This window comes from Asterias amurensis, chromosome 19 (genome assembly GCF_032118995.1).
Source record: "Asterias amurensis chromosome 19, ASM3211899v1".
NCBI classification, from domain to species: Eukaryota; Metazoa; Echinodermata; class Asteroidea; order Forcipulatida; family Asteriidae; genus Asterias; species Asterias amurensis.
The window spans coordinates 9,756,240-9,779,948 of NC_092666.1; the positions used below are offsets into that span (position 1 = coordinate 9,756,240).

At 37.4% G+C, this 23,709-nt stretch overlaps 2 protein-coding genes across 2 annotated transcripts; both read right to left on the minus strand.

Annotated features, from left to right (window-relative positions):
- Positions 1-881: 881 nt before the first annotated feature.
- LOC139951708 (uncharacterized) lies at positions 882-7,411 on the minus strand. Its single transcript, XM_071950731.1, has 4 exons — positions 7,175-7,411; positions 5,703-5,743; positions 4,810-4,939; positions 882-3,050 (listed from the first exon to the last, which is right to left on the minus strand). The coding sequence occupies exons 1-4, from the start codon at positions 7,268-7,270 to the stop codon at positions 2,949-2,951; spliced, it is 369 nt and encodes a 122-aa protein (XP_071806832.1). The 5' UTR covers positions 7,271-7,411; the 3' UTR covers positions 882-2,948.
- Positions 7,412-9,218: 1,807 nt separating this feature from the next.
- On the minus strand, positions 9,219-22,017 carry LOC139951530 (phosphatidylglycerophosphatase and protein-tyrosine phosphatase 1-like). Its single transcript, XM_071950462.1, has 5 exons — positions 21,826-22,017; positions 20,369-20,578; positions 14,989-15,069; positions 14,022-14,213; positions 9,219-12,163 (listed from the first exon to the last, which is right to left on the minus strand). Exons 2-5 carry the CDS (start codon positions 20,516-20,518, stop codon positions 11,984-11,986), a joined length of 603 nt encoding a protein of 200 aa, XP_071806563.1. The 5' UTR covers positions 20,519-20,578; positions 21,826-22,017; the 3' UTR covers positions 9,219-11,983.
- Positions 22,018-23,709: the final 1,692 nt, after the last annotated feature.

Here is a 23,709-nt window from a genome sequence, read left to right on the forward strand (position 1 = left end):
TTTGCATATGCTTGCATCTTTAAGACATGAAAATATTAACAACCAGGTCCCAGTGGTTAGTCCACTCTTATGTAACAACTCCCCAAACCTGCTACTACAAATGTACTTGAATAAAGAGGTCTGAAGCAGTGCTTGCATCTTTTAAACATGAAAATATTAACAACCAGGTCCTAGTGGTTAGTCCACTCTTATATAACAACTCCCCAAACCTGCTACTACAAATGTACTTGAATAAAGAGGTATGAAGCAGTGCTTGCATCTTTTAAACATGAAAATATAAACAACCAGGTCCCAGTGGTTAGTCCACTCTTATGTAACAACTCCCCAAACCTGCTACTACAAATGTACTTGAATAAAGAGGTCTGAAGCTGTACTTGCATCTTTTAGACATGAAATCATTAACAACCAGGTCCTAGTTGTTAGTCCACTCTTATATAACAACTCCCCAAACCTGCTGCTACAAATGTACTTGAATAAAGAGGTCTGAAGCTGTACTTGCATCTTTTAGACATGAAATCATTAACAACCAGGTCCTAGTGGTTAGTCCACTCTTATGTAACAACTCCCCAAACCTGCTGCGTGGGGGATCGTCGCGAACCGTGCCGGAATGTTCCGAGAGCACACGAAAAGTTCCGAACCGCTGTAGAGGTTAGTTTTTAGTGCCTTTCTTCAAATGGTACCAGCATCATGGGTAGGGGTTTATAGGGCAGAAGTCACTTCATAGAGCGTCCTTGCCATAAAATCTTAACTAATTCAGAAAATTATAAATTTACAAACAGTGTCATCCTTTACATGGAATTAACTTAAACTTAAATGTGTAGCCGGGAAATCGCATGGGGGAGACTTATGAAATACAAAGACGACTGTTTCAAGCCAATACATGTGTGCAACACATTTAACTTTTGTGTTTATATTTTCTACTTTATTTACATTCAATAATAATGTTTTGAAATACAATACTGCTGTTTAGGTTCAACTCAATTCAATTCAATAATACATTTATCTCCATACTCTCATAAAAGAACAAATAAAAATGCGGGCACAACATTTTCTCGTTGGAAATTCACCTCTGGAAATAATTATTTACAGAACTAGGATCGAAGATAATGTACAGTCAACCCTCATTATAAACAAGCACTGTTATTATAAAGGGGTTCTGCTTACAAATAAAGAGTACACTCTGAAGTCTTGAATCTCATCTCTGCTTTGTGGTTATTTGTTCTGCTGTCCCTCAACTTTCCTCTTATAAAGAGGTAATTTAAAGGCATTGTGGACACTTTTGGTAATTACTCAAAACAATTGTTACCATAAAAACTTAATGGGTAACCGCTAACGGAGAGCTGTTGATAATTTAAAACATTGTGAGAAACAGCTAGCCTCTGAAGTAGCGTATTTTATGGGGAAAGAAGTAATTTCTCACTTGAATATTTGACTTGAATAAAAGACCTCAGCTGAGGTCTGGAATTCAAGGAATCTGAAAGCACACAAATTGTGTAACAAGATTTAATTTTTCTTCCATTATTTTCTCGCAACTTTGACAGACCAACCGAGTTCAAATTTTCACAGGTTTGTTATTTTATGCATATCTTGAGATTCACCAAGTGATGAGAGGACTGGTCTTTAAAGGAACACGTTGCCTTGGATCGGTCGAGTTGGTCTTTGAAAAGCATCCTATAACCGTTTGTTATAAAACTGATATGGTTAGAAAGATGTTGTAAAAGTAGAATACAATGATCTACAAAAATATGCCTCGAAATTACGTGGTTTTCGTATTACCTCGTCGACAAACACGGTCGTTCCGGTTGTTCCTTTAACAATTACCAAAGGTGTCCAGTGCCATAAACCAGTCCCAGAGATCTTGTTATATCGAAGGTCCAATGTAGATCCATCTCAAGCATGTCAAGCAATAACACAACATCAGAATAGTATTTATGGAAAGTTTGCACTTTGACACCGAGTTGGTTTTAAAGAAAAGAATTACCAATTGATCACCAATTATTTAAAGCCAGTGGACACTATTGGTAATTGTCAAAGACTAGTCTTCACAGTTGGTGTATCTCAACATATGCATAAAATAATAAACCTGTGAAAATTTGAGCTCAATCGGTCATCAAAGTTGCGAGATAATAATGAAAGAAAAAACACCCTTGCCAAACGAAGATGTACGCGTTTAGATGGTTGATTTCGAGACCTCAAATTCTAAACCTGAGGTCTCGAAATCAAATTCGTGGAAAATTACTCCTTTTTCGAAAACTATGGCACTTGAGAGGGAGCCGTTTCTCACAATGTTTTATACCATCAACCTCTCCCCACTACTCGTCACCAAGAAAGGTTTTATGCTAATAAATATTTTGAGTAATTACCAATAGTGTTCACTGCCTTTAAAGTCTGATCCTAGAAAACACAAGCATAGCACGTTTCGCATCATAGCAATTGGATTTTGTACCCAGTCAGGCTCCTAGTCTACTGACTGTGAAGAGGGTAACACTATTTCAGCTCCTGGAGTAGGTGGCAACGTGCCCTGTTTGCAGTTGATTTGGGACAACAGCCCCAGTCCGTTAAGTGTAGCCCTCACCTTGAAGTGGCCTTCTTGCCGTGTGATCCCTCTCTCTCTCTCTCTCTCTCTCTCTCCAAACAAAATCGAAACCCCCAACAAATGTTTTGGCTGAGGGGATGAGAGTAGCAGCCGAGTGGTCAAAATTTTAGAAAGTTTCGACAGCCAAGTAATCAGTTTAGGAAACTGAGAGCCAGGTTATGAATAAAACATCTCCTTCAAACTTTTGTTTTTATTTTTCTATAATTATTGACAGTTGTGGCTCAATAATAGTTAGTAACTTAATTGCAACAGTGTGATTTTGGTGCAAAATAATCCAAGTTAACAAAAAAAAAAAGACATAAGTTAAAGTCCAGTTTCTTGGAAAAGATGGAGGATTTGTTAGAGGTGATGTTCATTCTCGTTTGAAGTAAAACGCCTTTCCTCGGGCGTGTAGTTCCTCTTCATACATTGCATATTCTCTGTCAAGTCTTTGTCTCAGTGCTGCTCGTCTTACCTGTAGAAAGAAAAGTTGTATACATTAATAATATAATATCGACTCTTATAAAGCGCAATTACAAAGAATGACCATGATCACGATTTAAAGGCACTGTACACGTTTGGTAATTGTCAAAGACCAGTGTTCGCACTTGGTGTATCCCATCATAAGCATAAAATAACAAGCCTGTGAAAGTTTGGGCTCAATCGGTCATTGAAGTTGCGAGAAATTGATGAAAGAAAAAAACACCCTTGTTGGACGAATTTGTGTGCTTTCAGATAGGAATAAAAGACTTCTAGCTAGAAGACTTTTATTATTTTAGTGAGAAATTACCTCTTTCTCAAAACACTATGTTACTTCAGAGGGAGTCGTTTTCCACAATGTTTTATACTATTGTATCAACAGCTCTCCAATACTCGTTACCAAGTCAGTTTTAAAGTTTTGTTTTGAGTAATTACCAAACGTGTACCTTCCCTTTAAACAATATCTGATTATTACCCCTGCTCACTGGGCCATATATTTCATTCCTTAGACCATCTCAGCTCCCTTGTGAGTATACAGCCTGTACTGCCAAGTATAGCGCAATAAGCTCAATCAATCACAAGAACCATCTCTGCCCTCACAGGTACCCATTAACCTCTGGGTGATGAGAAGCAATTACAGTTCAGAGTCTTGCTTAACGACCTATTGACTCAGCAACCAGAACTTGAGTCTCATGCACTTAACCCCTCGGCCACAACAAAAAGAAGCTAAATTTGTAACTTCTCTATATGGAGCTCCAAGAGTGCAATATTGCTAACTCCAGCTTCAAGATAAATTTTCTTGCCAAGTTGACTTAAGTCACTGGCCACTATTGGTAATTGTCAAAGACCAGTCTTCTCACTTGGTGTATCTCAACAAATGCACAAATTAACAACCCAACTGGTCGTCGAAGTTGCCAGATAATAAAAAAAAAAACACCCTTGTCACACAAGTTGTGTGCTTTCAGATGCTTGATTTTGAGACCTCAAATTCTAATTCTGAGGACCGAAATCAAATTCAAATATTTTATTTTATTTATTCTAGTCAATGTGAAATCAGTGGTTAGCTTAGGGATTCAAATCCACGACCTTGTGAATGCAAGTTCTGCAGTCTAACCACTTGACCACGGTGACCATACCAAGTTGACTTAATCGAAACCACAAGTCAACTTGCCACTGGTAATTTATCTTGGAAATTTGCTCTAAAGCTTTCCAAAGTCTTATCAGCAGAACTTACCTCACTTGTGATTGATGGGGTGTTGTACCCAAACAACTTAATTTTTTAGAATTTTTAAAAGAAATTAAAAAAATCAATAGTTACCAAAAATGCAATTTATTTCTTTTAATTTTTTACAATTTTGTTGAGATACATGTAGTCAAAGTCGATCCTTTCCAGAACAAAGTATATAATTTTTTACAGGAAAAAAGTTACGAGGAAAACATATCAGAATACTTTGCACTCAAACAAACATCCTCAAAGAATATCTGTTGATTTCAAAGTGCCCTGTAAGCTTGGAATTATTTGAAATCTTGGCCCAGTTTCATAAAGCCATTTTAAAAGCAGAAAGTACTGCTTAAAAAAATTCTTTGCTTTTGTAAGCAAAAATTGAGTGGGACACCAGTCACAACAATGCAAACTTGATGTGATTCAGGCTAATAGCTCATTTCTGTTAAGCAATATTTTTTTGTGCTAAGCAAGTTTTTGTGCTTACAGGCTTTATACAATTTTGCTCTTATGTCAAAATAAAAGCCCTTACCTCAATCAAGCCTTTGCTGGCGAATTTGATTTCACTTTTGAGTTGAGCCGCTAGTTCTTTCGCTCTCCGGAACTCGCTGGCTTCTTCTAGATTCTCCGACCATAAAGCTTTTTGATTCAGTTCAAGCTCGCTGAAATATAAGAAAATAAAACTGGTTAAAAGCGATGTATGTGTTGTTTCCTAAACATGAGTCAAATTTCTTACAAGCAGTTTACTCCTAGAACTATAAGGCTCGTTCCGCTATCATCTCGTGGAGACGATAGCCGAGCGTAAGAGAACATTATGCAAGATGGATCGTTCCCACTTATAATGTATTGCAACATAGTGTTGTAATCTTTATAATTCACAGCTCTGGAGTTTTTGTATTTTTTTTAAAGGCACATGTCCCTAAGTCTGAGATATTCAACATATTTGACATTACAAAAATTAGGGGTGGCAATGTATTGAAATATTTTATTATCTTTCAATATTCAAACATTTGAAATGGAATTTTTAGCCCAAATCACATTATTTTCTAAACTACCCCTACAGTAATGAGTGTAATGCCTGGAAGTGGACTAAAGTAAGCCCAGTTGTGAATGCAATGCAAATTTAAATGTCACAAATTCACAACGAACAATTTAGAGGAGTTGAGACACATGTCTCAACTCTTGCGAAACATTTGCATCAAAAACAAAGCTGTGACGACAACAAAACATGAGTCAAATTTCTTACAAGCAGTTTACTCCTATAACTATGAGGCTCGTCCCGCTATCATCTCGTGGAGACGATAGCCGAGCATCTTTTTCACAAAACATTGGCAATAGGTAGAAGCCATGCTTACATTTAAACAAAATTAACTACCTGGCAAACGGGGCATGTCAAGTTAGTTATTATAATGTGACTTTACTTACTCTTTAACAACTGACTCTCGAGTTGCCATTAGCTCATCATACTGTATGTAAAGGAACAACATAGAAAAGGTGTGTTAATCAATGTTTATTTTAAAATTATACTAAAATTGTTGTTACTTCTGCTGTTCTTTAAAAGGGTTTTGGGTAGGCTATTAGTACTATTTGTAGGACATAAAACAACGGATTGGATGTCGGACACTTCGTACCTTTGCCACTTCGTACCCTGGACATTTCGTACCTTCGAGACACTCGGACTGTAACCAAATTGGTCACTTGGTACTGTTGGCGGGGTATGAAGTGACCACTGTGGGTGAGGTACATAGTGACCATCAGCTGAGTCACTTCAAACCCTCAGCCAAACAATCACGCCAAACAATCACGCAATAGTCAAAATGGCTCCGGCCTTGGTCACAACAAAATAGTAACAGTTTGCTTGATTTGCTTTTATTTCATAATAATCATCAGATCACAAAGCATAAAATAATCATAAACGATGCAGAAATCTCGAATTAGTACGAAGGTGTGAAGTGTCTCATGAGAAGGTATGAAGTGACTCTTCTTGAGAAGGTACAAAGTGTCAAAGGTACGCAGTGTCCAAAAGTCACCTTTTCAAGGTACGAAGTGTCCAGGGTATGAAGTGGCAAAAGTACGAAGTGTCCTTACGGATTTACACAAACTTACACAGTTTAATTTTAAAGATAATGATGGTAGAAAGTTTGCCTTGAACCTGTTGAAGTGCTGTATTGCTGTACAAAGCTTTTATTAGAAAAAAAAATGTACAAAAGTAATTTTCATCTCAGTGAGATGAAAATTATAATACATTTTTACAAATTTTAGAATGTAGGCCTACAGCGCATTTTATGGGACTCTCCTGAAAGTGAAAACATTGCCCTGTGACTTTCACACAGTGAGTGGGGATTCATGTAATGGCAAAAATAAAAACATGCTCAACAAAAGGTACCAAAAGTAAAACTACTTTAAAAGTGTAGTGACCACTCTTTACTCTGTATCTTTAAAAGCATGTTATTGTTGTTAATTGAATTGACGATCGACAGTTATGGTTTGGTCATTTCTGCCTAGTTGCGATAACGTAACCCTCCTGCCGACTGCGTTACGTTATCCCAACTAATTTATGCCGTAATAGTTTTCTTGTTAAAACTTTACTGTTTTCTTTGTAAAACCTTTAGTTTACTCATGGAGGAATATGGTTTACTCTTTTCATTTCGTTTTTGATATTTAAATTAGAGCAAAAAAGGTGTAGATAGCAGCTGAACTAACTAAACTAAACTAAACTTATCAGAAATAACATTATCCATCAGTAGGCCCTACAACATATATACTTGAGTGTTTATATTTGTTTTGAACCATTTTAGATTTTACATTCATAAATTATCATAATAATTACAAAGTAAAGCTCCAAACCGGAAGTGTTTATCTGATCAATTTATCGTTTACTTTTTTCCTGTTCCTACCTTTATTCGTTCTTTTTGTGGCTGCAGAGTTTTCTGTAAACTCTTCTGATTTGTTGCTGTGTTGGCCTCAAACCTGTAGGATGTAGACAAACTCATCTTGTCTCAGTTTTATAATGAAAAATCTGTTGGTAAATAACTATGATTTTACGGAGTTTATTTTTGCAGAATGCAGGAATCTCTGGTGTAAAAAAAAATAGATGGTTCGCGTATCAAAACACAATGCATAAAAATACGTAAATGGATTACTGGTCGGGTACCAACTTTCAGTAGTAGCTGTTGCTTAGCAACACCGGCCGAGTGGAAGTATGGCGCGCCTTTTGAATACATTATTGCATTAAAGATTTTAACTTCTCTGATGATTTCAAAATAGCCAAACATTTTCAAGGTTTTGCTTGCTTTTATGTTTTAACTGTGGACACATAGCATGTTTTTAATAAATAACTTACAGGATTTACAGAAGGTATGGTGAAAGACTTCTCTTGAAATATTATTCCATGAAATGCTTTACTTTTTGAGAAAACATTAAAACAATATCAATTCTCGATATCGAGATTAACAAGGAAACATGGGCGTGTTTCCCGTTATTTTCTCCCAACTCCGATGACCGATTGAGCCTAAATTTTCACAGGTTTGTTATTTTACAAATAAGTTGCGATACACGAAGATGAGCCTTGGACAATACTGTTTACCGAAAGTGTCCAATGGCTTTATACAGGTTTCCACACAAAATAAACAAAATTGTTGACACATCATGTTGTTTTTCTCAAAAAATGTTCAAGTTTTATTCTTTATTTTGATATTAAAACAATAAGGATTATTCCACTGAATACTCTTCATGGCATTATGGAAGACGAAACATGAGACTTATCTGATTTTAGAGCAGGCATGGAATAGAACTTTATCACGGTGTGGCCATCTTGATTTTACTCCATTCCCAACTCATTGTAACCAAACTGAGGCTGGATGAAATAACAGTCTGGTGCCATGTTTGTGCAATGAATGTTAGCATTCATTACTGTTTTTGGAAACGGGGAACATGACCAAGATGGTGACAGGCTAGCGTGATAATAAAAGGTATACCTTGTTGCACCTTCGAAAGTTTCCCTTTGACTTTAAGATTTTCCAATGGAAGTGCCCTTTATAAAATGAAAATGGCTTGCCCTTTTAAAGATGAAATTCCAGACCTGCTTGAGACAGTGACTTCCAACAAATCCTGCAAAATATTATATACATGACCCCTAGCATTGGCCACCATCGCTTTGGTAAACAAAAAAGGAAATGTGTGTGAGTGTACACGCACCTCTCAGCGGATGTCAGACAACTCGATCGTCGGACAACACAACGGTTAAGACAACTTGACAGTTGATACAGCTCGAACGTTCAACTCGACAGTTGAACAACTCGACAGTTGATACAGCTCGAACGTTCGGACAACTTGACAGTTCAGACAACTAGACTTTGAGACAACTCGACGTATGGCCAAGACTAGTCGATGGTTGAATGGTCGACCTCCGTTACTGACATGTTTACACAAATTTCCTGTAAATCCTAACCTTAACAACCCCTTCCCGGTCCTTTGTGCGCCCCGTGCTGAGGCCACGTCACGGCCATATATTGACTTGTCTTGGTCCTATAGTCGAGTTGTCCGACAGTTGAAAAAAACGTCTGTCGAGTTGTCCGAACGGTCGAGCTGTCTCAACAGTCGACTTGTCTGAACGGTCGAGTTGTCCGACGGACGGGTTGTCTGAACACCCTCTCAGCCAATGCATCGACCTCAGTCAGGGCGCTGTTTTGGGTTGTGACGTCATGTATATGCTACGGAACGCCATAAGCTTAAGGCCAACCTTTTTAATCAAATAACTAGATGGGAAATATTTGCAAATCGTAAAATGTATACAAATTTTAACATTATAGTTCGCCTGCACTAATTAGTAGTTAGTATTTAAAATACATGTATTTATAACAGATCTTTATTGAATACTTGTTCTATAAAAATATAAATGGGTTTAATATGCTACAAAACATGTTGTGTTAATTGTTTACGTCAACTTAAATAGTTAGGCTTTGCCCTGCCCGGTTTTAAGTAAAATACAATAACACATACTGAATGTTCAACACAGTAACACTAGGTATAAGACTTACTAGGGTGGGTCATTATTGACAGAGTTGACCTGTCATCTGCTCATTAACTGCAAATTATTTTTAACTGCAAATTATTTTTAAGTCAATCCCAAGATTTAAATTTGTCCTATTATTTGTGTTAAAGTGAAGTACAATCACATTTTTTCCCAATTTTTTTTTATGTCAATGCTTGAGCACACAATTGCTAATAAACTGTCAGCACTGCGAAACAACATTAATAGAAAGATTTTTGAGGTTTGGAGTTAAATTCATCAAGGACACCTACAATAACTTTAAGCTTTTTGCGCGTAATTTTTTTTACTTACAATACAGTCCCATACAACAAAAACACCAGAATACCTTTGACCACAACTTGCAAGTTCTTGAAAGAAAAAAAATGAAAAAAATATACAAAATAAAAATAAAGATTATTAATAAAATAACATGGTCTAACGGTTTCCTTGTACCTAGTAAAGAATAACAAATTGGCAAGTTCCCAATATCTCACGATAAAAATTGTCTCATTCAGAGGTTTAACCACATTTCTTGTCAAAATCATTCAAACACCTCATAGAAAATGTCTTGAACCACAACCATAGAGGTACAAAAACTAGAGGGCGCATCTGGTGATACTGTGTACACAACAAGACCGCAAGGAGACTTGTTATACCTCTGTGCAAAATGTGAAGTTTGATTGGTCGAGAACCAATCATGTGACGCGCAACAAAAACGCATGTTACATGGCTCGCGACGCGCCGGGTAACATGAAAAGTGATGTTCACCGGGTGTACATCACCTTGATCGTTCCCAGCGTTGGTCGATTTCGCGCTGTATACGAAACAACCGCGGGTTCGAGGAAGTTGTTTCTCATTCGTCTGCTTATTAAACAATGAATAGTCCGTCGTAATAATGTTTGAAGATGACAACAGAACTTCGAGAAGAGGAATAACAATTATACAAAGGTATAACAAAACAATTGTTGCACGTTGTGACTCGAGGGAAAATGGCACCCTCGGCTTCGTCTCGGGTTCCATTTTCCCCCTCGGGTGTACAAAACGCCATGGACCCCGTCACAGCGTGCAACATTTGTATAATGCGTGCCATTTTGTAAGATTAACGCACGCGCTGTATTTGAAACGCGCTGTATTTGAAACTACAAGATATAAAATTATTATTAAACTTACAAAATGGTCGCACGCTGGGCCGCGTTATACATGTACTAAGCCAGTGCGCCCTCTAGTTCTTACTCTATGACCACGACCCACTGTGTCTCTTCCAAAATGATGTAACAATGCAAATATATACAAACAATTATTTTACAGGGTTTTAAGAGAGTATTATTGCGAACTAATTATATAATTAAAAAACCCTCCACCACAAATAACATGCTTGTATAGTCCAACTTTATACATTAGTATCAGAACCCAATTCAATAGAGATTGTTAAGCAGAAAATGTTGCTTATAAAATTACTGCTTAACAATAATAAGCAGGATATCAGGAACAAATTGTACATGTGACATTGTATTTCAGCTAATTAGCTTAATCTGTTAAGCATAATTTTGTTGTGCTTAGCTACTTCATGTGCTTAAGCAACTCTGAATTTGGGGCCCTGAGCTCAAAATTATAAAGCCTGTAAGAACAAAAAAACTTGCTAATCACAGAAAAGTTTGGCTTAACAAAAATAGGTTACCAGCAAAAATTACATTAAGTTTACATTGTTGTGAATGGTGCCCCACTTTAATTTTTGCTAAGCAGAACAAAATCGCTTATTGGCTTTATAAAATTGGCCCCTGTTAGGATTATCTGTGTTCAGTTCCAGCGACACTGGGAACTAAACATAGGAACGGTAGGGCTGTAAGTGTTATTGCACATGAAGCCCTACAGGCACCAGACTATTTGACCAGGGCTCAATTTCATGGCTCTGCTTACCGGCGAATTATGCGCTTACGATTCCCCATTTACGTGCAAGTGCCGAATTTCTGTGCTAGCCTTGTAAGCGTAGAATGCCTAGTAACGTGGAGTACGCACGCGCAAAAGCCTAAATCCGCAGCTAATCCGTGAAATACGTTTGCCGTATGCACAGAATTCCCTGCCTTTGTAAGCGCCGATTCTGTGCTTACGGTAAGCAGAGCCATGAAATTGGGCCTAGGTCCCTTGAGTGCATTATTAATTACAATAATATTGTATCTAAGGCACCAGACTGTTTGGTATCTAACCTCCCTTTGGCTGAATGAACTTGAAGAAAAAAAACGAATCCACTACCCTACGGTATGATTGATTGCAATAACCAAGTCAGTGAATACAAAATAAAATCCCAAAACATCCAAAGGAGTGACGGTTTTTATAGTCAGTATTTAATAGATTACCATGTCTTATATTAAATTATGCATGTGCTTGCGCGGCCACCAGGCCTGGAATTACACATAGGCCAGGGCGGACTCTGTTGTCTCTTGCCTTGGTGCCCTTTCAAATCTGTCCAATAGCTCCTTATTTTTAAGATTTTCCGTTGAAAGGGCCTTTTGCAAAACAAATTGGCCTTGCCCCCTCAAGATAAAAAAAATTCACCTGATTTATTGCCATTTTAAAAAGTGTGCCGCTAACTTCTAATTATGAAGAAATGCTTTCCCGAGTCATCTTAAAAAAAAGCACTCATACAGAAAGTGAGCTCCATCACCTGTCAAATCAATTAAGAAAGGTCGTTTTGCTCAATACCCTCTTGAACTGGCTCTTTCTTATGACCTCGCTGACCTTTGACATGCTTGTCATAATACCTGTACATAGCTCTGAAATGTTTGTCCTTCATGATGATGTGACTCCGCTTCTTCTCGATGGAGTTCTGCGCTTCTTGTGGGGTACACTTTTTGACCTGTAAAGTTGAAAAAGAGAGTAAAATTAAGACAAACAAATTTTACTTTGGCAAAGCCTTAGTAAACTGCACCACCTTTCCGATTTGTTTGCAAAGCAGTTATTGGTAAAGTGCCTTCCTCAAAGAAAAAAGGGTCTCAACCGAGATTTGAACCCACCCTCTGCTTCTGACAACACCAGGGCCCAATTTCATGGCTCTCATTACAGCTGAATTCTGCGCTTACGATCACGATTCCCTGCTTATGTGCAAGCGTCAAATTTCTGCGGTAGCCTTTTAAGCGTAGAAGGCCTAGAAATGTGGAGTAGGCACACGCAGAAGCCAAAATTCGCCGCTAACCCATGAAATACGCTTGCTGTAAGCACGGAATTCCCTGCTTCCGTAAGCAATGATTCTGTGCTAATGGTAAGCAGAGCCATGTAAGCTAGACTGCTCAGCGACATAGATTCACTACCTAAAGTTGTTCACTAGACTTACACCATATTGCTCAAATAAAATTATTGATCGGATGTACCATGTGTTCAAAACATTTTGGGGTACATGCCCTACCATCTTGTAGAGGTTTTACCCACAATTTGAGCCCTGTTTAAAGGCACTGGACACTAAAGGTTATTGTCAAAGACCAGTCGTCTCAAATGTGGATGCTTCATTGGCTGGTGCCTATTAAGCTTGGGCAATATCGATTTATTTTATTCACGATATACCGCCGACAATATATCGCGATATTCGATATAATCGCGATTAATCATCAGTCTTAAAACTCCAAGTGAAAGTTGTAGAGAGACAGTCCTAGCATAAGAGAGGTGTTCTAATGACCTATTCTTCTGGTTTTACTCCATACCTATGGGGTGCCAGATGTCTCAGCTAGCACATACATTGCGATATTTAATCGATATATCGATGTTTTGATTAAAACAAAATCCATCCGATATCGAAATCGTGTCCAAATAAATATCGCGATATTCGATAATATCATGATATCACCCAAGGTTAGTGCCTTTGTGATTTGTCTCACTTGGTGTATCGCAACATTGCATAAAATAACAAACCTCTGAAAATTTGAGCTCAATCGGTCATTGAAGTTGCGAGATAATAATGAAAGAAAACAAAACACCCTTGTCACACGAAGTTGTGTGCTTTCAGATGATTGATTTCGAGACCTGTAGAAAATTACTTCTTTCTCAAAAACTATGTAATTTCAGAGGGAGTCGTTTCTCACAATGTTTTCGACTATCAACCTCTCCCCTCTACTCGTTACCAAGTAACAGTTAATTATCATTAGTGTCCACTGCCTTTAACTTGTAAACTTGCTGGTACAACCAAGTGTACAAAATCTCTATTATTTATATTTTATATTCATTTTATTTCTTGGGAATAAAAAGTACAAACTTTTTTGTTTCTGTTTCTTTTCCTCTCCAGCGCCTCGGATTAGTTTTCTAGATAGATGGCGCTATATAAATGCTTATTATTATTATAATTATCTATTAATACATGGTTGTACCCGCAAGTTAACTATTTATTTATAGTTAATTCTTTTTTTTTGACACTATGCAAAGCTTTACGTGTGACGTCTGAAGTTCAGGCTATTTTCAACCACGATTCCCCATCACAGCCACTGCCCCACTATTTCAATACATTTATTTCAATGTTGCCATAAAGTTACATTTGTGTACACCGTTTAAGTTAATATACATGATAATGAATAAATAATGACAAACCACAGATGTAGTCAAGACAATAACAATTTACACCGAAGTTGAGTAAATAATGACAAACAGGACAACATCTAGGCATAGGGTGAAGCAAGGCTTTAGTTCCCATACCCACTATCAAACCACAAATTGACGATTTCTAAACTTACATGCATAAGATAACATCCCACCAACGTAGCACTCCTTGTCCGTCCTGCCTTACAATGAACGTAGACAGATTCCTCCTTCTGAGCGTGATCTAATATGAAGTTAACGCCTTGCTCTAAGAAGTCAAGACTCGGCGCCTCAGTGAAGTCAACGGTCGGCAGCTGAAGAAGGTTGGCACCGAGTTTGGCCCACTCCTATTCGGTCAAGAAAAGTGGATATTAGTAAACTATTTTCTTGAATAACTATCAACTTAGAATGGGGCAGGGGCCCATTACAAACTGGATTATTTGATTGAGAAATTCCTGTTTTCAACTGAAAAAGGTTTGCACCTAATTTGGCCCACTCCTATCAGTCAAGAAAAGTGGACATTAGTGAAATATTTGCTTGAATAACTATCAATTAAGAATTGGGGCCTGGACCGTTCAGAATAATTGATTTAGAAATTCCTCTTGGCCAGTGAAGAAGGTTTTTACCTAGTTTAACCCACTCACTATCTGTCAAGAAAAGTGGATAGTGAAAGATTATCTGGAAAAATTATCAACTTAGGAAAATATTTCCTCTGAAATGAAGTAATATCCACGAAAACTGTATTATGTTTTCAGTTGTTACAACAACCAACATTAAGGACATTGTGTCAAGCTGAATATTATACATACAATGGTGGACTTTAAGGATACTTACAGCTCCCTCTGAAGTAACGTAATTTTCCACTAAAATGTTTGAACTACATTTTGAGACCTCAGAACTAGATTTTGAGGTCCTGAAATCAAGCATCTGAAAGCACACAACCTCATGTGACAAGGCTTTTTTCTTCTTCCATTATTATCTCCCAACTTGGACTTAACCAATTGAGTTCAAATTTTCACAGGTTTGTTATTTTGTGCATATATTTTAAGATACACCAAGTGAGAAGACTGGTCTTTGACAATTACCAAAGGTGTCCAGTGTCTTTAACCAAACTAAACTAACCTCTTTTGTCGTCACAAATCTTTTCAGCTCGTAGTCTTCATTCATGGAAATTACTCCTCTGACATTCTCTTTTTCAACCAGCTGCAAATCAATTAACAAAAAATAACTCATCAAAAAAGAAGAACATAATTTTTTAACTCGACATTTAGGCACTTTTGGAAAAAACACAAAGCTATATGGTTTGAATTTTTATTTATGAACAATTGTATTTCTTATCTACTGGCCTTTTTAATTTTTTTATTTTATAAAACACAATTCAGCCTTTGACTGAGATGTACATGTATGAATTTTTTTTAATAAACCCATAATATATATTTGGTTTGCGGCAACACCAAGTGTGTGTCTACTTGCCACTTGCCAGGTAGAGTTTGTTTTTAGATAACTGTCTTGCTTAATTCTACTACCGCGGAGTAGATTGTTCGGGAGACTTCTCAGTTCTGAAAGAACTGTCCTGCTTATTAACTATTACCTGGACGGATGGTATAGAAATAGGCTGGGACTACTACTTTAGCTTATAGGATCGTAATTAACTGTACTACCGCGGAGTCAGTTCTTGGGTTTGGTCCCAATGTTTCGACTAGCTTGCTCTAGTCATCGTCAGGAGATAATAATAATAAAAATAATTATGTATTTCAAACATTCACTTTGAGTTGGATAAACATCCTTTAAACAATTAAGTCAAGTTTTTTTAATAAAATTTATACCCATACATGTTAGTAGGTTCATATAAAACCAGTTTAATTGTCTGTTGACAAAGTTTTGGGTCCAGCAAAAGTTTTGAGCTACATTGTACAAGCCCTGCAGCCTCGAGAATCGTTCCCCCTAAAAAGAAGGCACTGACAGTGTTTTTTATCCCTTAAAATTTTCCTTTAATCTGTAGAAAAAGAGGAAGTCACCAATAAGCTAAAAATATAAATTGTGAGAGTAGCAGACGGCCCCATTTTGTACAACCCTTCAATGCCTTTGAAACTAACCACTGAATATGCACCGCATGACTCACAATACAAACTGCATAAATCTCCACAATTGATTGTAGCCTAAATATAGTATTACTGAATTGAATTGAATTATAACATAGCTTTAGTTTATTCTTAAAATGCAGTCAGGCATGCACAGCTTGTTGACAAGTCTGAATGCAACTCCTATTTTCTCATGACAAAATATGAATAGTGATTTTCACACGCATGATAATAATTGGTCCTTGGAAGGCAGAATGGGAACAATCAAGTATAAAATCTCTACACATTGTGTAGTCTCTTACAAACTTTTCACTTATCAGGTTTATTGTGGTGTTTTTTGTGTGTTGGGCAAACAAATTGGAAACCAAACTAAAAAAGTAGGAAGATTTAATTTTGCATCTCAGTGCTTGAGAAGCACGCTGCCTTGGATCGGTCGAGTTGGTCTTTGAAAAGCGTTTGTTATAAAATGCATGATTAGAAAGATATTTTAAAAGTAGAATATAATTATCCACACAAGAAACACTTGAAATTGCATGGTTTTCCATTTTCCTCGTCGACAAACACGGTCGTCCATTTATGGGAGTCAAATTTTTGACTCCCATAACTTTATGGGAGTCAAATTTTTGGCCGACCGTGTTAGTTCACAAAGTAAAAGGAAAACCACTCACTTTCGAGGCAAAGTTGTGTGGATCATTGTAGTCTACTTTTAAAAATCATATTTCTAACCAACGCATTTTATAACTAACGGTTACAAATGTTTTTCAAAGACCAACTGGACCGTTCCAAGGGCAACATGTTCTTTTAACAACGAGATCTGAGAAGAAAAAAACTACCACAAGCGAATCACTTGGTCAGGAATCATCTACGTAGTCATGCTAAGACATTCTGCTGTAGCAATAAAAAGGTTGTGGGCTCAAATCCCACCTGAGCGATTTGCCTGTGTGTATTTTTTCTTCTTCACAAAACTTTCAGTAAACATGAACATTGCTAATCCACATTGGTGTACAGTGCATGTTTGTATACTGCACAATAGTAGCACATATATACGGTACATTTAACACACATTCAGTGGAGTCCAATTTCATGGTTGTGCTAACTGCATAATTCCATGTTACAGTACCCCTGTAAAGCGTATTAAACATGTAGCTCTATGGGCCGCAAGTGCAGAACAGACCGATCCATTAAGCTCCGCCCCATTGCATATTGACCACTCACAACGCAACGAAGGTCCGACAAATAAGGTCCGACATGCGTGCGTGTATGCTTGGCGCGCGCGGCAGAGTTGTGCAGAAAGGCATTGGAGAGACTCTTGCTCACACGTATGCGTCGTGGGCGGAGCCTAATGGATCGGTCTACTCTGTGGCAAGCAGAACCATGAAAATGGGCCCATGTCTCTAGTCTATTGTGTGTGACATTTAAGTGGAATACATTCAATTGAATAGTAACCGATAACACTACACTACTTTTTCTGAGAACTGCAGACAACAATAGGCTGTTCTACAGCAAGGATCCAAACCCAAGGGTAAAACTTAATTAATTTTTTTATTGGATGTTAAATTTGCATCAGAAAAGTATAAATAACTTTGTTTTATCACTGTTTTGTGTTATAAACCATAGAACAAACAAAGGATAAAATACTAGCTACTGGGCAATATCTGTGGTCTAGTAATAATACATCTGGGTCCTTTTTCACAGAGCTACTAATGCTGAAAAAAAATGCTTAAAGTATGACTGCTTAGATTGCATTTTGGCTAGCAGCCTTCTTCAGGTTTATAGCATAATTTTGTTTCAAATGCTTGGCTTATTTTTATGCTTTAAATGAAAGCGGCCTATGAAACTGGGCCCAGGTCTACAATGGTAAAGGTCACAGGTATGAATGACAACCCAGTATTTACTTGTGTACAAACAGTGTTTTTTAAAACACATTCATAAGCACCTCAGACAGTTTCGCTATTCCTATTGGTGGAGAGCGTGTCACGTGGGTGTGTATAAACAGAGCTGTTTATGACCGGTAAAAAGTGTTAACTCATGGGTATGACACGCGACCTTGCATCTGTTCTTATAAGACAGTTTCTTCATTCCTATTGGCCCAGAGCAACGGCTGAAACAGTTGTGCAACATCACGCGATACGCGCACAACATTCCCTTATAAGGAGTTGTTTACCCGAGGAAGAAATTATTTAACAATTATATTTTTTGCATTTATTTTACTTTTTGACCAAAAAGTGATGATGTTTTTGACCGAAAAGGTATTTATGAATGGGAATCAAAGTGTGTTGAATCGGTTTTCAACTAGTGGTTTAAACACGCCGAGGCCTGGTTCTTTGTAATTTACCTTGACTTCGTCTCGGTAAAACTATCAAGAACCAGGCCTCGTTGGCATTCAACCACTAGTTGAAAACCTCTTCACCACACATTGATTCCCTTATTGTTGTACATGTATGGAAAAAACACAATTTGTGTTTATCCTCGATGAAATAATATGACATCAATTAAACTTTAGATTGATTTAGAATTTCAGTCATGCTTTGGGTAATTTCCTTTTGTTGATTCTGTTTTATAAATAACAATCTTGTACTTTTCAAAAAATGGAAAAAATCTATGATCCAAAGTGTACTTAAATGGCGCGGTAACAAAACCGTTAAATGCTGTTTGCGAGACGAATACCAAAGATTTAATGACAAAATTGGCCTGACGCATAAACAAGGTCTACTTTGATTATATAAAAAACAAATCTATAAAAAGTAATGACTGTTTTGCATCTGTGCAGTTGAGTAAATATTTTCATTCCATGACAGATGAAACGTTCAATCAAACTCACCTTGAACATTCCATCTTTCAAAATACAGAAATAATCTCACCCGATTGCACTCAAACACCATTTATTATGAGGGCTCAAATTGTACACTGTAACACTGGCCTGAAGCCTATTTTTTGATACTCGATATAATTGAAAGATTTTTACTCAAAAGTCAACATTTGAACACTGTATTCAGATGAAAAACAACACAAGACCGCTGTGACTAGACTGAGCTGACCCGTCAGCCCGGAAGTAAAATCACTGGCATCAGGCTTTTGGTGCAGTGTAAAATTTAAGCCCTGGAGGTAGATTTCACGGATAGGCAACGGAGGCGATTGCCTTCATGCCCCCAGGTCATTGCCTTGGTGTTCTTGAAATGCTCCAGTAGAAATTTACAATTTCCTCATAGGGTGACGGTGTCCTTTAACAAGGAGAAATCGCCTTGGTGCCCTTGCCCTTTCAAAAACAAAGCATACAAGCCTGTAGTCCCAACTTTGGGCTTGCTCTAGGATAATTAAAAACTTTTTTGTTCGTTCATTCAGTCTCCAGATACAAGTAACCTCTGGTTATCTAGTGACGATATCATCATCATAATCTTTTCAATGCCAAATAAAAATGAGTGGCCTTGTTTCTCAGGATCACAATTAGAGAGATTATGTCCAGGATGGTTTTATCGGCCAATCCCCAGATATATCATCATTCCTACCCGTCCCGGATACGGATTTAAAATCCTATTTAAATAATGTTTGTTTCCTAGCAACAGGCAAGAGAGGCTGTCACGAGCTTGAAACTCATACTAGTACTAGGGATAAACATCACATACAAAGTATGTGAAGTTTTCCCTATTTTCCCATGTCTTGGTATTGAAACTTTTCCTCATCACAAAAAGATTTCTCATGGCAAAATGTATTCGGACGGAAGATGTTTTGTGCAAAATTATAATGCTAAAAATTTTGAACAGCTAATGACTTTCAGTAGTGCAAGTTGCTACTAAAAAAAAACCTTTAGCTATTCAACATTATTAGCTCAACTGATCAGATACATTTTTTTGATCAATTAGTTATTGCTATTAATATAAGGGAAACTATATACTGCTCGTGCAAGTGCTGTACAACGAGTCAAGAATACCTTTCTGTGACATTAACAAAGTCAAGCATACAGAAAACATAAAAATACCTTTTATAATAGTTGTACAGTGTTTAAACACATCAGCATAAAATGGGTAAATAAAAAAAAACTATATTTTTTATCTCCAATGCAAAAATAGCATATTAAACCATTGCAGTACTCACTGCACTGCTTCAACATAAGATTAGAACTACCTCTAACCACCAGGCTACATGTAGCTCGGTTGTCTAGTGGCAAGACATCTGCTCTAGCAAGGTAAAGGTCTTGGGTTCGAATCTCAACCAAATGATATGTCTGTCGATTTATTTTTTACAGAACTCTGGAAAGTACTGACACAGTGCTTTTTTTTAAGGAACATTACAGAATTGGTTTTGCTAACAAAACAGTTGCTGGCAGTGTAAATCTGTGATCTTCCCGATTTCTGTTTCTTACCAATTCTGTAACAGTCCTTTAAAATACAAAACGGTATAGGGAAAAATGAATTCTAAATTACCTCTTGAGCATAGTTGTTACTTCTCAACGGCAGAGCACCAAGCACAACTGTTTGATCAATTCTGTCGTACCATCTTCGTGATGAAACTTTCTTCATGACGACATTAAATCCAAGTGTTGGGTAGAACATTAATTTGGAACCTACGCCCATGATGAAGACACGGGTAGGTCACACACAGTCGGAAGAAATTTAGTTGGACAGTAACTCTCTCTGTTAATTAAGAAAAAATAACTTTCTTTGTTAATTAAAAAGGGAAGGGATACGTTTGGTAATGGAAACCACTCTTAAAATAAGGTGGTTTTCCAAAGAAATGTTAATGGCAACTAAAAATTAAACAAGACTATCACAGAATAGAGATGAACCCTCCTGCCGAAGGCAGCTCCTCCCGATGGCCTTATGGGGCTGTTGGGAGGAGAGTTACGCTATCGCAACTAATTATGGAAGTGCTTCTAAATATAGACCTATTGATAGAATTTGCAATATAAACATCCCTTCATCCTCCATGACACTGACAAAGCGAGACAGACAGACCGGAGCGGAGGAAGGATGGGGGGGGGGGGGGGCTGAGATCGCAACTAAATTAGCAAGTAGGTAACTTATTCTCCTAGTCCTATATAACTATAATGAGGTTTGTTCTGCTATCTTGGAGACGATAGCGGAATGAACCTCATCATCGTTATAGAAGTAGGTAGCTAGTACATTGTATGTAGTTAGCATGGAGGTTCTCTCCATTCTAGTTGCGATAACGTACATGTAACCCTCCTCCCGACAGCGAACTTCGGCTTCGCCGTCGGGAGGAGGGTCACGTTATCGCAACTACCTCCATCCATGGTTGTAGTGAATTTGGTTAACTGTAGTATAGCATCACAATATTTTGTTAAATGTTAACAATATGCAAGCCATATATCATCATCAACTGATCAATATCATCATGCACAAACTACAGTACAGTAGAGTAGTCACAACAAACAGTGCCAGTGCACTCCTACAACAACAAAAATACAAGCAATCGTTTAAACTAAAAGTTACAACCAGTAATTTAGTAAAGCAATCATGCAATGCTACTCAGCAGAATCAGGGTTTAGAATCAGGAGGTAAGCAGCACCTCAATGAATGAGATTGAGACCCTGCAAGTGCAAAGATGTTCCATTCTTCTGGAGACGCCCAGTTGTTTACTGTGTGTGAGCTAGCTGACCACTTTGAACATGTTGAAGACGTCCACCATAGAGAACCAGCAGTTCACCCACTACTACCAGTACCAGCATCATACACAAGGACGTCTTGAGTAACACTAAACAAACGAAGCCGACGAGTACATGACATATGAAGCCCATTCCATTTGTGGACTTTTAACTTTTCAAAGAACTAATTAAACCATCCAACCAATTTATCAACCCTCTTCTTGTGAATGAGAGAACAATATTTCACTTTTAACCACCATGGGAGGAAGAACTCACCTTTGTCAACGTAAATCTGTTCATACAATAAAGGTATACAAACTGGAAAGATGATGTTGAACTGGTGAACTTATGGAATTATCCGTATCATATTTCACTCAAAATGTTTGTATGAAGTCCAGAAGATGTGAAACACCGTAAGGTCGACCGTGATGATGCTGTAGTACTACCGGGTGTGTTATTTTCAATGACGAAAGACGCCTAGCTTGCTGTCTACACTCTGGCCATGCTTCAGCGAACACGTGCTTTGTTGTATTAGAAGAGGCGGGGCTTAGACTACTGTGTTTAGACTTGTTGTCAGTCGGTCAGTACATGCAGTATAGGGGGATCAAAGGGTGAATCAGCCCCGCCCACTCCATCCGGTGCGGGGGGGGGGACCAAGGGATTAGGATTTTCCTTTTCCTTTTAAAATTGTACAATTCTTAGTTCTTAATCATCAATTCTTAAAGGTGTTTTGTGTGATCTGACTCAAGGCAGAGAGTTTGTCACATTTACACTTGTTTCGTTTCGTGGTTTCATATTTCCCAATTCCCTTTTCCTTTATAAAAATTGTACAATTCTTTAGTCTTTAATCATAAATTTGTTGTTGTGTGTTGTGTGATCTGACTCAGGCAGAGTGTTTGTCACATAACATTTGTTTTGTTTCGGGGTATCCCTGATAATTAAAGATCTTCAAAAGATATTTCCAAAATTCCCTTACTCTTTGACAAACTTGTAATGTAACATTCTTAGTCCTCAATCATGACTTTTTCGTTGTGTTTTTGTGGTCTGATTCGAGCAGAGAGTTTTAGGGTTTCCACAAAAACATCTTTTTCATAAGAGTTTCAAGTAATATACCGAGACAGAAACTGATTGGGTAAAATTGTACATAATGCGGGGTTGAACAAAGACAAATTAACTAGAGCAAGAGATTTGAACCAATGACCTCCGGATTAACGTGCTGGCGCTCTAAAATCTGGAGTGCGTTTTGGCGACTCAAGCAAAAACTGTTTCTGACGTCATAACCAAAACGGTAACCAAGCTCACAACTCGGTTATCGTTCAGTCTGAACAGCAGAACCAACGACCAACAACCGAAACAGTTTTTGGTTGAGGTCGCCAAAACGCACTCAACAGCTAATCTACGCCTCTTTGGTGGTCACTGTATTTTGGTTGGGGGAGGGGCAACCAGAAGCCTTTCAACCTGTAACTGCCATATAGCCAGGGATCATACCCAATGTAACAGACCAACCTGGGAAGCAGCAGCCAAGTGATGCCACTTTTTAATTTAAAATACCAAGTAATAACCCACAAGAGAAAATGATGGTAATTTTTTAATAATTTGATGTTGAACAAAGACAAATTGTTCATCCCAAATTCAGTTGCCAATTTCAGTCCGCAATATTTTGAAGAAAAAAAAACACACAACAGGTTCACTCTTATACAATCTCAATAATAAACACGTAAAAATTCAAAACAATTTAACAAGTAACAATTACAATTTTAATATTTATTTCAGTTTTCACACTGTTTGATAAACACACAGTGTGTTTGCTAGTTTTTATGTTCTAGAGATAAACTAAAGTAAAACTTGTTTTGTATTTTTTGCTGCCTATGATTATTTTCAAACAAATCCTTTCTTTGTGTGTGACTTCATTAATCTAGTCTACATGAAGGCAAATCTGAATAAATTTTTCTAGATTATACATGTGTAGGTTCAAAGCAATATTAAATAAAAAGGAGTTTTAGGCTGAAAACGTTTTAAGCTGAATAAGTTTTGAGAGCTTACTATATTATTGATAACTTTTAATATGACATTTCAGCCAATTTCATAGCGCTGCTTAACGGTAAGCAAATTTTTGTGCTAACTATAGCAGATGGATTTGCATTGTTACATTCTTAACTT